The 16,682-nt window shown below is 35.0% G+C and overlaps 1 protein-coding gene across 1 annotated transcript; it reads left to right on the forward strand.

Annotated features, from left to right (window-relative positions):
- Positions 1-6,539: 6,539 nt before the first annotated feature.
- On the forward strand, positions 6,540-11,669 carry LOC111018972 (protein KINESIN LIGHT CHAIN-RELATED 1). Its single transcript, XM_022295251.2, has 4 exons — positions 6,540-7,077; positions 8,417-8,817; positions 9,277-9,781; positions 11,186-11,669. The coding sequence occupies exons 1-4, from the start codon at positions 6,584-6,586 to the stop codon at positions 11,424-11,426; spliced, it is 1,641 nt and encodes a 546-aa protein (XP_022150943.2). The 5' UTR covers positions 6,540-6,583; the 3' UTR covers positions 11,427-11,669.
- Positions 11,670-16,682: the final 5,013 nt, after the last annotated feature.

Below are 16,682 nucleotides of genomic sequence, written 5' to 3' on the forward strand. Positions count from 1 at the left end.
TGTCTCTTTATTCCATTTCTACCTTTGGAACTATTTTATTTTTTCTGACAATATACTTTAAAACTTCGGAAAAAAAAGAATGAATGTTAACCGAAACTTAGTGATAGACATAGATATAATTTTTATCTCTTTTAAAAATGAAAAAGAAAAGGCATTCGATATACTTTACTTTTTCTTTTAATCTTTTTTGAAAATGAAAGATGTGGGCTTCGTTTTTCCCTTCTTTTGACACGTGTGTAGCCTTTGATTTGTAGATATGTTTCATAATCTCAAAACTCTTTCCATTACAAAGATTTTTTTTACTTCTGTTTCAAAAAAGAAAAATGAAAAATTCAGTACTTGTCATCGAAATGGAATTATAAGAATTTGTAACCACCACTATCGGTTCCATATCAAGACGAATATATAGGAAATGTTTTTCATATTCATGGATTATATTTTAAGAGTAGTTCACCTGTATTATAAATCCTGATTAAGTCCCTTATTTTTTGTGAGATCCTTAACATCTACGATAAAATCTAGAGGACGTCTTTGACTCAAGGATTGAATTTGTATGGCGGTCTAAAATATTTGTGAAGGGTTTGAATCTCTAACTTTAAGAGGAAGAGTAGATGCTGATTATTGCTAAGTTATGCTCATGTTGGCACTGGAACACATCTAAGTTCGACAGCGAAAACTATTGCATAATGAAATTACTACTCTGTACCTATTAATATATTCCTGAGTTTCATCTCAAAACTAATTGGCTATGAGAGTAGTCCATGTCTATTATAAACCATTGTTAGGTCCCTTATCATTTCAATCTGAGATCCTTAACATGTCCCCTTAAGATCATGACTCTTTTGGCTCATCGATCTTGGCCGAATCCTGTTTTGGACCGGATGCTTGTTGGCTATAATACTATATTAATGTTCATGAGGTTCTTATTTTAAAGCTAATTAACAAGAGAGGAGTAGCCCATTTTGTTTTACTTACTAATAATATTTTCCCCTCCCATAGTACGTCAGTGAAAACTAAATCAACTACAATAATACGAGAAAAATAGGGAAAACACAGAAACGACACAAGCAAATATATACTGATTCACCCAACTATGAGCTATGTCCAGTCTTCCGTGACAATGAGTTCTACTATGATATTGAGATAAATACAATGGGTCTCAAAAACGCTCTATAAAGCTCTATTTAGATGCCACAACAATGGCCACCTAGCTTCTAAGAACTACGACAATAGCTACTTAGGAATACAAAATGAAAAATCTTACCAAATACCCACGAGAACGGTTGTCGACATCGCTCCACAATCCCAAGAACTCGTCCTAAAATTTGCCAAACAGCTGCTGCCCTCAGATATGTGCAATTTTGGCTGCAACTCAATGTGTGCACAACAACACCACACACGAACCCTACACGGCAAAGCTAACATATATATGTATATAAGTGCTAGCAAAAACCTATTGAAATTGGGCCTTAGTTCTTGGCCGAATAAGTTTCCTTCATTTTAGTTTTGACTCCACTATATTTTAACAATCTCCCACTTGGAGACAAAACGACAATCTCGCCTCCCACTGCAACAATAGTGTCTCTTATGACTCGTTCTAACTGCACCAACAACTTCTAGCTGGTCAACGTCTTCTTGGCACCAACCAAGGTTCTACTCCCACTGCATCGACAGTTTCTAACTTCTTCTTGGCATCAACTAAGGCTCCATCTGTGATTGCCCTGAGACGGAGCAATCCTACGTGGTCTCGTCTCCCAGACATTAGAGACACAACCACGTGCTCTCGCTCGAACTAAGTGGTCCCTGACGCTTCCTTCTTCACTCGCACCCAACAACTCCTGAAGAAAGATTAATTTCCATCTGATGACTTGGCACTCCCACCCAAGTCTGTTACCACCCTGGAGACTTCACTCTCGACCTCAGCACCAACTGTAGTCTTTCTCGATGTACTCTTTCGCCTAGGCAACTTCATCAGCTTGCTAATCCGTCTGACAACTGGTGCTCGAAACTGACAATCTGCTGAACACCTCATTGAGTTGTTCCCCTTTCCCTTTCCTCTACTTCCCAGCTATTGTACTTGAACTGATGGCAGATTCTTCTGATTTGTCCCGATTGTCAATGCTGCTAGTTCTTTCAAGTCTCCCCCTGAACTATCTGCAGCCATGTGCATAACTTGTCTCTCTGATCCTCTAGCTAAGCCAAACCTCAACACGTATACTGTGAAGCTTCTCTGTGGCCAACAACCACTACCTCAGATCCCCTCATGAGTTTCCATCTGTTCTCTGAAAACTCACTTATGTAGCCTGCGTCATTCAGCTTCTCCACTGATATCAAATTCATCTTGAAACTAGGTACATACCTAACACCGTGCAAAACTAACTTAGTCCCACTGTCAGCCCTCAGACGAATATCCTCAATTCCTCTGATCTTGGAGATTCTCTCATTCCCTATTCTCACCATGCATGACTGCCTGTAGTGAGTGATGTGAACCAACTCCTGTCTGAAGATACATGCACCGATGCTGCATTGTCTACTACCCATTCTGATGACTAGTCTACAGGTATTGTGTTACCCTCAATACAAGCTAACACATCTGCTGGCACACAATTTAGAGTGTCCTCATTTTCTTGATCCTCTTTAAGTTTCATGTAGTGTTTCTTGAAGTGACTCTTCTTATGGCAATAAAAACATTCAACCTCGCCGCTCCCACTCCTCTGGCCATGTCCTTGCTGTTTCCCATATCTCATCTTCCATTTGCCTTTACTTTGCATTATCAATACTGACTCTAAATGGTTCTTACCACCAGAAGTGGATGCGGAATTCTTCCCACTTCCTTTCCTGCGAATCTCTTCAGCAATTGCAGCGTCATAGATATCGGAAAATTTCAGACTCTTGTCTCCCTACGAATTCAACACCATCGTATTTATAGTTTCCCAACTGTCAAGCAAAGAAGATAACAACTTTATAGACTTCACCTCCTCTGAAAAGGTGATCTCCATCGACTCCGACTAGTTCATCAGTTGAGTGACCTCATTAATGTGGGAGTTCACCGACGTGCCTTCCTCCATGTGAATGTTAAAATATCTCGTGATGAGATACATCTTGCTATTGGCAGAAGGTTTTTCATATCTGTCCGTCAGCGCTTTTATCAACCTCATTGCTGTTTTCTGACTTGCCACATTCATTGACAAGTACAACCTGATGATCGCTATGGCCTGTTCATCCATCTCTGCCCATTACTTGTCTATCATCCCATCTTGTCGTTCCTTTAAGGTTTTGTGTATCTTCTTATATGTAAGAAGATTCGTCACTTGCATTTTCCAAAACCCAAAATTTTCCCCATCAAATCTTAAAACTCCCTCGAAGTGGTGATATAACTTTCCACTGGATCCCATGACGTTGAACATTTATATTATAAACTCTTGTTAAGGGTTATCTTTTTAATGTGAGATCATTTATATGTCCCTCAAGATCGTGGTTCTTTTGGCTCATTGGTCTTTTTCGCATCCCATTTTTGGACCGAATGCTCGCTTGAGCTTTTAGACTCTAATACCATATTAATCTTTTATGAGGTTTCATCTCAAAACCAATTGAAATGAGAGAGGAGTAATCTACTTATATTATAAACTTTTGTTTGGTCAATTATCCAAATATGAAACTTTTGGCTTTAATCTCTAAATCCTACGCGCCCAAATCGATTAAAATTGCAAGTCAAACATTTGTAAAGAATTCGAAAAAATCTAAAGTTAAGATCGAAGCATGTGAAAAAGCCCGTGAGCAAATTGGCATGTGTATGTCATATGAATATTGGGGATGTTTGCAAATTTTAGGCACTTCCTTTAGTCGTAAAGCAGGTTAAAAGATTATTTAGACTACTCATTATTTGAATTGTAAATTTGTTGAACCAAAATAGTTCTAGTTGCAGGGTACAACCCACCAAATTTAATCGAGGCTCTCGTTACTTGGGGTGAGCAACATTGTGACAAATTCAAAGTTTGAATATAATATCTTATGCTAACTGATACCACAAGACTCAAGACTCTTACCACTGTGCCATCTTCCAACGAGCAATTTTTTATATGAGAACTTATATGAATCATTGAATTGTAAAATAACATCAATTTTCTTAAACCCACAAACGTCAAGATTATAACTAATTTTGACTAGTATAAATTGAGTTAGGCAGACCCTAGTTGGTTTATAATAATGATTTACATAATAAATTGGTATGATGCAACTATCATGAGTACTGATCATTGGTTCAAATGGGTTAGGGTAAAGTGAGAGGGAATTAATTCAAACTCCATGATGATCTCCTACCTTATGAATGGTTCGGTGAGATTAGTCGAAATGCGCGTAAGCTGACCCGAATAACATGAAGCTACTTGATTTTAGGAAAAATTTAAGCAACTTATACTACCTAATAATATTTCTACATAGACCAACTATACCTAATAAGTATTTTAAAAAACTAACTTAGATTTTCTATAGATTTAATTATTTGAAATTTTAGATTTTGTAAAAATATCGAGATGAACTATAAATATAAATTATTATAATGAAAAATGGCCAGTATTAAAAGATGGATTGAATCGAAAAGGAGATTTTGAGATTTTGGAAATATGGAGGGAATAAATATGGGTATTGGGAGACTAAATTTGTAATGACACCATGTTTATAATGATACAGCCATATCACCATTTCCCCACAAAACTGTGAGTCTTTTAGCTCATCGATCTTGATCGAATTTCATTTTTGAACCGATGTCAAATTAAAATTTATGGGTTCTATCTCAAAACCAATTGACAATGAAAGGAATAGTGTTGGTTTCTTGACCCTTAATATCAAATTAATTAATTTTAATTAATTAATTCATTAATATTTTGATGATAACAAACTTAATCTTTATTTATTGATAATTTTAGTTTTTTAAAGTGTCCACAGTAGAGTTCGTTAGAACGATTCCAACAACTATTGGATCATTTAAATCGGAACTCAGACGGCGAAGTTGTGATCGAAACAAGAAAGGAAAATACTCGAGAAGATGACGTGGACAATTCGTAGGTTGACAAATGACAAACTTGTTAATATATATATATATAGAATAGGAAAAGAAAAGAAGTGGAAAAAAAAGTTAACTTTGAAAAAAATATGGAAAAAAAATTAATTATATTATGTCAACCTCAATTAAAAAAAAAGAAAGAGGATTTTGAAATTTTTTTTCCCTATATATAATTCAAAATCACATTATTATATATATATATATATGTTATTTTATTTTTTATATATATATAATTCTTAATTCATTTTTTCAAATTTATGTCAATCCTTAATTTTAATAATTAAGATCTAAGGTTCCAAAATTAAACTTGATTTTTTTTACCATTTTCTTCCGTCTATTTAAACTCAACTTCTCCTTCAAAATCATACAATTTCTCTTATTCTTAATTCTCCATAACTTCAAAATTCTCATTTGCTAATCTCTCCAAGTTCTCAATTTTTCTTTTCATCTTATTTGTGAGAGAAATTTATTGTTGTGAGGATTGAAGTTTTGTGAGCTCAAATTTGTAAATGTACGAGAGTTTGTAAGTGTGTTTCAAAATTTCTAACTCATTGTAACGATGTGTCCTCACCGTGGAGAGGATCATCTTTGCTCTTGTGAAGAGCAGTGTACTGGTTTGACTCCTACTGTAAAAAGAGTCAGAATTTCAATTTACAACCCAAGAGGTGCTTGGGAAGTGGAGTAGGACAGTTGTGCCGAACCACTATAAAAATTTCCGGTGTCAAATTTCTCTAACCCTCACTCTTATTTATTTTTGCAATTAATCTTAGAATTTTATTGTTTGCTTTAAATTTCTCTTGTTTGCCTTAGAATTTATTTTATCTTACTTTGTTAAAATTGCATATCTCAAAAAGTGTATTATTTTTGTTTAAATTAAATCCATTTATTAAAAAATTTATATTTTGTTAATTAAACCCTATTCACTCCTCTAGGGTTGCTATATCGATTCAACAAATGGCTCATATATGTTATAAACCTTTGTCAAGTCTCTTTTCTTTTCGATGTGGAATCCTTAATCGGGATAAGCATCAGGTTCTTGCTAAAATGCTATGATAAAACATATAAATTTTGGGTGCTTCAATCTTTGATCAACAAGTCATGAAATCATGAATTTAACTCAATGATAATTGATCCCAATCTATGATAAAAAAAGTCATGAGTTTGAATCTCCTTCGAATCCTGCTAAAAAAAATTACCTTAATCTTTTTATCTTCTGTCAACTTAAAATTGCTTTGACGGGTGAAATGGGAAAGAGAAAGTGTGAAAGAGAGTTTAAACTCCAAACCATAACCACATGCACTTGAAAAACCATAATGGATTTTCCCTTACCTTTTTTCACACAAAAGCTTGTCTCCTCGATCATGAAACAGTTTCTTCTACGCAACATTTTTCAATGAGTTAATTAATTCCTCAGCCCCACCACCACCAATTTTCCCTCCCTTTATATTCCACCCTTTTTAGTTTTTGCACTCTCCCTTTCTCTTTCGTTTCGGAATTTACTTCACTTTTAATTGCACCAAAATGTCAGTAGAGGCCTCGGGGGAGAACGATCACGAAACGACGTCGTTTGCAAGAAAGGCAGCAGCGGCCGAGACCCCGACCGACGACGACGGTCCATATCTACTGAAACTGGCGCAGGACACCATAGTTTCGGGCGGTAGCCCGAACAGGGCTTTGGACCATGCAGTGAGGGCGGTTGCATCATTCGAGAGAGATCCGAGCATGGGCATGGGCATGGAGCTGGCGATGAGCCTTCACGTGGTGGCAGCCATTTACTGTCGGCTCGGGAGGTTGGAGGAGGCGGTTCCAGTTCTGAAGCGGTCAATCGAGGTGGTTCGGGAGGTCGAAAATGGACTGGAGCACGCAGTGGCTAAATACTCCGGTTATATGCAGTTAGGGGATACTTATTCAATGTTGGGGCAGTTGGATTGCTCCATAGCTTGTTATGAGGCTGGACTTATGATCCAGATTCATACTTTCACTGACTCCGATCCCAAAGTTGCACAGACTTGCAGGTAAATATATATGAGTTACTTTTCTCCTCGAACAACTAATTTTGAAACAGAACTTACGGTTCACAATATTTTGCTAAAAAAAAATAATACTTATATATAAGCCAAAAATTGTTACATTTATTTAAATCTAAGTTCAAGAGCTTGGTTTTATATAATTTTTTCTTTAATCTTTATTATGTGTCTTATTTTCTCAATATATATTATATGAGTGGTTAGAATTGGAATTTTGAGAATCATGCATGCTCTTTGAAAATTTTTTTTTTTGACACGTTTGCTTATTGTATGATTAAATATTATACCATTGCTTTTTTCACACAATTTTATATAGTTAATTATTACATCAAATAATATTTTAATATGCAGTCATCTAAAAATATAAAATAAAAATTCACACTCAATATTTTACTATGCGGTGAAATATTTAACATGAATACCACAGTGGATATTACCATTTGCAATTAAATATCTATTTTGTTTTATACTTTGCTTATGTTAGGAAGATCGAATGTTCAATTAGATCCCAAATATTTTATCAAAAGAACAAAAAATAGATCTCTAATAAAATAATATTTCTTATCTCAACAATTTAATTTTCACTGTGGGTACCCTTTACGAATTAACATAAAATTTTAGTATTATAATATATTTATTAGCTAGTAAAAATCATTATAAATGATTGAGATTTATATCAAAATATTAATTGATTTTTTTTAGCATGAATATTATTAATTGAAAGTAATAATAAATGTTCTGTTATAACAGTCTCGTTTATTCATTTAATTTAATTGACAGTTTCATTATTAGTTACTCTAGGATAAAAAACAGAATTATATTTAAAAAAAAAAGAATTAACCTTAAATTTAAGATTAATTTATAAAATAATTATAAGGGTAAAGTTAGCGGTTTTTGCAATAATAATAGATCAGTAAAATATTTTGCAAAAATGAGACATAAATAAGACATCTTGTATATCAATAATGTACTTTATATAAATAAAGTATAATAGTGAAATACTTGCCAAAACGAGTTTAGTTCAACAGTAATTGACATATATCTCAGATCAAGAGATTGTGGGTTCAATCCCCCACTCTCACATGTTCTACTAAAAAAATAATGAAATACTTAATCAATAATACAAAAATAGTATATAAGTGATATATTTTATATTATAAATCCCAATAGTATAAACTTTATCAATGAAAAAAAAAATTTATATAACTGTAATATATTCTATCTGACATATATCATTTTCGTGACATTAAAAATCAAAATATAGATGACAAATGAGCCATTCTTATTCCATTTTGGGTGAATATGAAGGCTTTGTAGTGAATGGCAGGTACTTAGCGGAGGCTCACGTTCAAGCAATGCAATTCAATGAGGCAAAGAAGTACTGCAAGAAGACATTAGAGATCCACAAACAACACAGCGCACCATCATCCCCGGAGGAGGCAACCGATCGTCGTCTCATGGCTCTGATCTGCGAGGCATTGGGCGATCACGAGTCTGCCCTCGAGCATCTCGTTCTCGCCAGCATGGCCATGATCGCTCATGGCCATGACGCCGAGGTTGCTGCCATCGATGTCAGCATTGGTGACATCTACTTCTCTCTTTGTCGCTTCGATGAAGCCATCTTCGCATACCAGAAGGCTCTCATAGTCTTCAAATCCACGAGAGGCGAATCCCACCTCTCTGTGGCGTCGCTTTTTATCCGCCTTGCGGAGCTCTACAACAAAACAGGCACGTACACTTCTGCATATAAATAAACCAGTAATTAATTAAATATTTATGTGTTTAGGTTGTCAAGATTAATCAAATCTGAGTTCATGAATGCATGCATTGTTAAGGGCAATGGTATATCCTAAGTATCTCCATAATGGTATGATATTGTCCACTTTAGACATAACCGTCACGGCTTTGCTTTTGGTTCCACCCAAAAGGTTCACACCAATGGAGATAATTATCGTATCTTATATACCCATGATCATCTCTTTTCCTAACCAATGTTAGACTTTGTTGGCATTCACCTTAAAAACCCAACATGCATGAATGTAATTAAGAGGTAGCTATTACATGATACATGGTCTAAATCTTTCCCTTGAAAGCATATAAATTGGATGTGTTTAGTGTATTTGAAGCTATTGAGATATCCATATACAAATTAAATTTTCTCGACCCATCAATTTAAGTTTTGAACAGGCAAGTCCAGAGAGGCCAAATCCTACGCAGACAATGCGCTGAGGATCTACACGAGGCCAGGCATAGGAGCCTCGTGTGAGGAGCTTTCGAGTGGGCTCGTGGAGATCTCTGCAGTCTACGAAGCTGTGGGGGAGCCAGAGGAGGCGTTTAGGGTTTTGCAAAGGGCGATGAAGGCGGTGGAGGAGGGTGGAGGGGGGCAGCATAGCGCGATTGCGGGAATAGAGGCAGAAATGGGAGTGATGTTGTACATGGTTGGGAGGTACGGGGAAGCGCGGAAGGCTTTCGAGGGAGCGATAGGGAAGCTTCGGGGAGCCGGGAAGTCGGTGTTGTTTGGGATTCTGGTGAACCAGATGGGATTGGCTTGCATTCAACTCTACAGAATAGAGGAGGCTGCAAAACTGTTTGAGGAGGCGAAGTTGGTATTGGAGCAAGAGTATGGCACTTACCACTCCTATACTCTTGGAGTTTGTAGCAATCTCGCAGCTGCTTTTGATGCCATGGGCAGGTACACATTCTTTTATATATATTCTCTTCTTACAAAATTGATATTAGATGATGTTTAAAAAGTGTCACAAAATACTCTTTAATGACAATTCATACATGCTACAAAAACTCATTTTATGATAGGACACAAATTTTAATCTCATATAGTACATACAAATCATCAATCATTTGAAAAACATAGATGGATACCTTATGGTTTTATTTAAGCGAAATTGCAGTGGGTAACAAAAATCTTTTATGAATTTTAAAACGTCACATGTTTTTTAAATTTTCTAATATAGCAAAAATTTTCATTTATATCAGTAGTATATGAGATACTCATATCAGTAGTATATCAGACACTCATATTAGTAGTATATTAGATGTATATCACATATATATATTTTATAGACACTTATATCAATAGTACATAATATGTATATTACATACATATTACAAATATATCATATGCTTATATTAGATGTATATCAGAAGTATATATCAGTAGTCAGATATATTACAGATATATTATAAATATATTATACATGTATATCATTTGGATAAAGCTGTCATTTTAAAATTAGACTTCCATTTTTTTTTAAGTGCTACATTTGAAAAAACTAAATGTGGTTACTATTTTACTAATTTTACTAAATATTTTTGAAATATTTGCAACTGTCGCTTTATTTAATCGTTTATATGTATTATGTATGTTTTTTTAATACTTTCTCACGTGTACCATATTAATCACGTCAATTCGAATCTTTTGCTCTACCATAATTATTTCACAAACCAAACCCAAAAACTAAATAATTTTTGTAGCTTGGAATTAGAATGGATAGAGAATAATATATGAAAGAAAAATTTATTCTATTGAATTTTTCGAACTTTACTTGATTTGAGTTTGATAGCTTAAAATGAAGAACACATTAGGTATTTAAGAAGCACTCTAGAGAGTTCCAAAATTAATTAATGTATCACGTAAAATTCATAAACATTTCACATTCTAAAGTCTCTTCGAAACACTCAATATTAAAACTGGAGAGTAAATAATACTTGTATAACTTTATTAATGAACAAAAACTTAAGTTGATGTGTTGAGTAAATTTAACTAATTTATGAATATCTAACACTCCCCTCACTTGTAGGCTTGGCAGGACCCAACAAGTGGAAATCATAATAAATGGGAGGAAACAACAACGTAGGGGTTCGAATATAGGACCTCCCGTTATGATATTATATTAAAACTGGAGAGTAAATAATACTTGCATAACTTATCGGGAAAGTAACTAACACAATAATAATAATACAACAATCTAACTGAAGTGTACATTCTAATATTCAAAAGACTTATTAGACGTTTTTTTATGGCAAAAAACCAAATTTCTTGTAGCGTGAGATTGTCAAATATATGTGTGTTTTTTAGGGTGGGAGAAGCAATAGAGATTTTGGAACACATACTTAAAGTGAGGGAAGAAATGCTTGGAACTGCAAATCCAGAGGTTGATGAGGAAAAAAGAAGGCTGGAGGAACTGTTGAAAGAGGCAGGAAGGGCTCGGAACAAAAAGGCAAATTCATTACAAAATTTGCTTGCCTCCAACTCCCTGGGGATCATGAAGAAACAAGTAACGAATACATGGTTTGGTGGCTTCAGCTTCACAGCTTGAGATAAAAAACAAAGATTAATTAGCTTTGCAATTTCCCTCTTTATTCTCTTGTATCGTAGTTTCCGTTTCTAATTTTATTATGAAATTTAAGTATTTGACAAAATATTTATGTTTCTTGTTTTTCAATTTTTTAGAAACATTCTTAAAATTGTATAGAAATTTTGGAAACAACAAAAACAAGTTTTTTGTTTCTTGTTCCAATTTTCAATTTGTTCCAACATAAATATAAATCTTGTTTTATCATTCTTGTATCCATGGGTCAGTATCATGCAATTCTATTTTTATTTATTAAAAAGAGGGAATAGAAATAAAAATGGAGAACGCTACTAAACGGGTCTTAAATACTATTATTTCCGAATATGCCAAGAATGAGTGCATAAATAATTCAAGGAAGATCGTCAGGTTGACTACTAGAGAAGACCTTCAGGTTGGTCTTTAAGCAAGACCTGAATGAGGTTGGCCTTTAGGCAAGGCCATGATGAGGTTGGTCTTTAGGGGAAGACCTTCAGGTCGGCCACCTAGTAAGATCTTCAGGTTGCACCTCTCTCCATCCTCCACGTGGTAGTACGATTTTCATCCCCAAACATTGGCTCCCTCTCTGGCTAGTCCGAGTCTCGACCTGACAGAGAAGTTTTTCTTGGGTTGAAAATCCGCCTAAGTGGTGACTTGCATCTTTCAAGCTTGGAGTATACACTACTACAAAATTGGCCTGTAATGTCAGTTGTCAACTGACATCATACATATTAGATGTCGGTTTTCAAACCGACATTAACCCGGGTGTTATCGCATCGTACAATGTCATTTCTCAAATAATGTCGGTTGCCAACTGACATCAATAAAACCGACATTGTATATGTTTGATGTCGGTTATTTCAATGTCAGTTCCCAACCGACATTAACTGTGGTGTCATTGTAGCCTACGATGTCGGTTGGTCTGTCATGTCAGTTCCAGATCGACATTGATTGTCCATATAATGTCAGTTAATTACTGACATTGATAGATCCGACATCGTTCCTCTATAACTGACATTGTTTTCGTTCATAATTACAATGTCAGTTGGCTACAATGTTAGTTTAGAACTGACATTGTTTTTTACAAAACCTGAAACAAAAATATGAATAAAATATTCCACATACCATAATACCTAAAAGACCTGTATCAAAATATTTCTAGCCAAACAATCGTACAAAATAAATTAATAATTAAAAAAGATTTGTATCAACACATCACAAACACAATCATCAGCATACCACCAATACAATCAGTAGAAATTCTAATACATATCTTCAATAGAATTCAGAAATTCAGCAACTACAACACACGGTAATCCTTCTATAATATCTAATTCATTAAGTAAGCAATATTTAGAAGTGTTAGATGAACCAACTAAGCAAAATGTTGAGTAGCTCACAAATACAACCAATGCATATTGAAATAACATATAAATGGTTCAAGGTTTTACATATATCTAATTCATTAAGTAAGCAATATTTAGAAGTGTTAAATGAACAAACTAAGCAAAATGTTGAGTAGCTCACAAATACAACCAATGCATATTGAAATAACATATAAATGGTTCAATGTTTTACATATTAAAAGGCTAAAACGATAAAACTATATTTACTATCTAACCCAAACTAAGCGTCCGGCCCGTTCATCCTGTACCTCATCAAGTTCGGCTTGAGTATATGGCTTTTTTGAATTGAACTACAAATAATAAAGTATAAATAATATAAGTATATAATTCGAATATGAAAATTAGAGTTGTGTTTTGAGTGTGCATGAAAGACATACAAGATTAGGTATTGGAGTGTCTCGATTATGCATTATCTGTCGAATTTTCCTCATGACATAACATCCACACTCAACCGATCCTGATTGACGTGGGCACTATACATATATAAAAATGCTAAGTTTTAGAACTTATTAAAAAATAATAACATAAAGTAATATAGTTATACTTACCCGTAGAAGAAGCTAAGTAGGATTTTTTCTCAGAGCCCTAAATATATTTAAAAAAAAATAAGTCATCAATCCTACACATTAATGTATCAAACTAAAAATATAGATAATACTTACCTATTCACAACATATTTAATGTCTTCCTTAATAACAGGGTTGCAAAGAGTCTAAAGCATAAATCATATTATTATGCACATCAACAACACATAATGTCCAATAATTCTTATAAGAAAAAAAGTTGACATCAACGAAACAAATATAAAATAACTAAATTATGATAACCACGTGTTTTAAAAAACATTGTTTCTTACCCGCTATTGTAAGGTATCATTATTTTTTGGTTTGTTTGTCCTAAAGCGAAAATGTTAGCCAACTTTTTTGCACGTTCGTCTGATGAGGAATAACTTTCTTTCACAACTTCAGATGGGTCTACTATCTTAAACATGTCGCACTTAATAGTTCTTCAAAGTTTTCAAACTTATTTGAAAAATAGTCTTGTGCAGCTTCAAACATATTAGTTGTATTCTTTATGTCATCATCATCATAATCTTCTTTTCCCTTACTAGTACCACTTTCATCCTTAGGTAGTTGCTCACCATGCCAAATCCATATTTTATAACTCTTATCAATACCATAAATAAATAAGTGTTCTCTAACTATGTTCAACTCTTGTAGAACTGCATTTGCAAAGTTCAAGCAAGGCATTATATGCAGTTTGACCCTTTTGAATGTCGTAGTCCATTTTCAATGAACTTCTCAACACCTAAGTTATATTCCATTGACATTCTATCTTTGTTCATCCATGACTTATCCAAATAGAATAACTTAACTAAAAGAATTATCTACAAAGAAAAAAGGAAAAAAAAACTATATCAAACAAAAATAAACATAAACATAAGCAACAGTTTATAGTACATAAGCCTATAATAAACTTAGCTAAAAATTATCTATAAGGAACAAACGAAAAAACACTATATCAAACAATAATAAACCCAACATAAGCAACAGTTTATAGTACATAAACTATAAGACCTGGATGAGGATGGCCTTTAGGCAAGGTCATGATGAGGTTGGTCTTTAGGGAAGACTTTCAAGTCGCCCACCAAGAAAGATCTGCTAGTCGGCCACCAACGAAGATCTTCAAGTCGGCCATTTGGAAAGATCTTCAAGTTGGATGTCCTTCTGTCCTCCACGTGACAGTACGATTTTCATCCTCAAACAAATATCATCAACAATTTAGGTTACAAAATAGAGAAACGTTGGCTTTTATATGCCAACATAAGAAGCCTGAAATACTTAGATATGTAAAATAAGGTGTTGATGCGTGAATTATGCTCTCCCGGTTGCCTCCGAGGTTCGCACCAAGCTCGATGATCAAGGGACCGAAGACCTGCAAAACCGAACAAAACTTAAATTGGTGTGACTTTTGTCACACGAGCTACGATGCTTAAGTTAGCAATAGGAGAGTTGATGAACAAAGTAATTATAGTGTAATTCTTGGTTACCTTAGGGTTAGGCAACATGATTTATTTATAGTCGCTTGGAAGGTTCTAAAACCTTCTAAATGAGTCCTAGATGATCGTTGTGAAGGTCCAATGTTTCATAGACAACAGAAGAGAGAGAATGCTGGGCTCGACACCAAGCTGGGGTATCAATCATTTGGCATAGGAACCGGAGGGAGAGATCGAGTAATCTTCCAACCCCGAAGGCCAAGATATCTTGGCGCTGAGGTGAAGTTGACGCCTCAGTGCCGAGGTGGTCTCGGTGCCGAGGTGGGTCGGCTTTCAAAAATGGGCCGGCCCTTACGTTATAGGCCGGCCCCAATCGTTGATGACCTCGAGTTTCTTCACGGTCCGACCTTTATTTTCGTTTGGTCCGTTTTGTTCCCTAAAACAATGGCCCCCACTCTCAAGACAGAAGACGAATGACCGCATTTAAGATTTCTGTTGAGAGTACCTGTCACCTGTTACTACCACAAGATCATATCATAGTTTATATGCGTATTAGTTGTTTAACTATGCCAAGGTTTTTAACCTACGGAGTTTTTACCAAAGGCTTTTTGTATCTAGTTTTGGATTTTAAAATGCTTGGTTTCTGCTACTAGTTTTATACCTTGAGCTTGTCGATATTATTTCGTGGATTGGAAGTTTTTCCAATTTTTGTTGGTCACAATCAAATCTCCTGAGCCTGGCTTTACACTCATCTGATTTTAACCATTCATTTTTGGCTCTGGGATCTAACCTTAGCAGAACTAGTGTTGATATTTCTGGATTTCTAACTTGTTTGATTTTTTTTTGCCAAATAGTTTTATATCCTGTATTTTCCTGCTTTTGTTTCAATCATGTTGAGTCGTTATTGGTTTTTTGCCTGTTTTGCTTGCTTTTAGGTCTGTCCCAATTCTGAGTTTCTTGACTGGTCGTAGATATTTACACAGAATGCCCCTACTTGAGAAATTTGTTTCAGAATGAACATAAGAACTCAAGTACCATATCAAATGTCGAAGACTTTTATTAGGAAAAAAATCGTCATGCCGAAGAGTTAGTTACAATAAAATAACTTTAGTTGACTAAGATAAGGGTGGTTCAGCACATAAATGTGTCGACCTAGTGGTAGTATCTTTTGAGGTGCTGAGCATGCCATGGGTGTAGTAAGGCCTTCCCATATTGGTCTTCCAAAGTGTAAGTGCTCGTTCGAACTACTTTAGTGACTTTGTATGGGTCTTCTCATGTTGGTCCGAACGCCCCACTAGTTGAATCTTTGGTATTAGGCATGATCTTTCTTAAAACTAGATCACCTTCTTTAAAGTCACGCTTCTTAACCTTCAACTTGTAGTATCGAGCTACTTGATTTTTGTACTCGGTCGTTCGCAATCGCGCCGTTTCTCGATGTTCTTCTAACAAGTCGAGGTTGAGCTGTGTGGATTCATTGTTGTCAGGTAGACTGAATTACTCTATCCTTGGGGAAGGGAGACTAATCTCCACTGACACTACTACCTCAGAACCAAATGATAGCTAGAACGACGTTTCTCCCGTCGATATATAGGGTGTTGTTCTGTAAGCCCATAATGCATTAGGAAGTTTTTCTGCCCACAACCCTTTACATTTCTCTAATCTGGTTTTTAGATTTTGTTAACTACCTCAACCTGCTCATTAGCTTGCGGGTGCGCTGGCGAAGAAAAGATGTGTTTAATGTCTAGCTCCCTACAAAATTCTGAAAAAGCAGCATTGTCGAAATGTTTCCCATTGTCACTGATAATGGTGTAGGGTATTTCAAAGTGGCAAATTATATTTTTC

Source organism: Momordica charantia (assembly GCF_013281855.1).
Source record: "Momordica charantia cultivar OHB3-1 chromosome 3 unlocalized genomic scaffold, Mcharantia_2.0 BLBB01000003.1, whole genome shotgun sequence".
Classification (NCBI taxonomy): domain Eukaryota; kingdom Viridiplantae; phylum Streptophyta; class Magnoliopsida; order Cucurbitales; family Cucurbitaceae; genus Momordica; species Momordica charantia.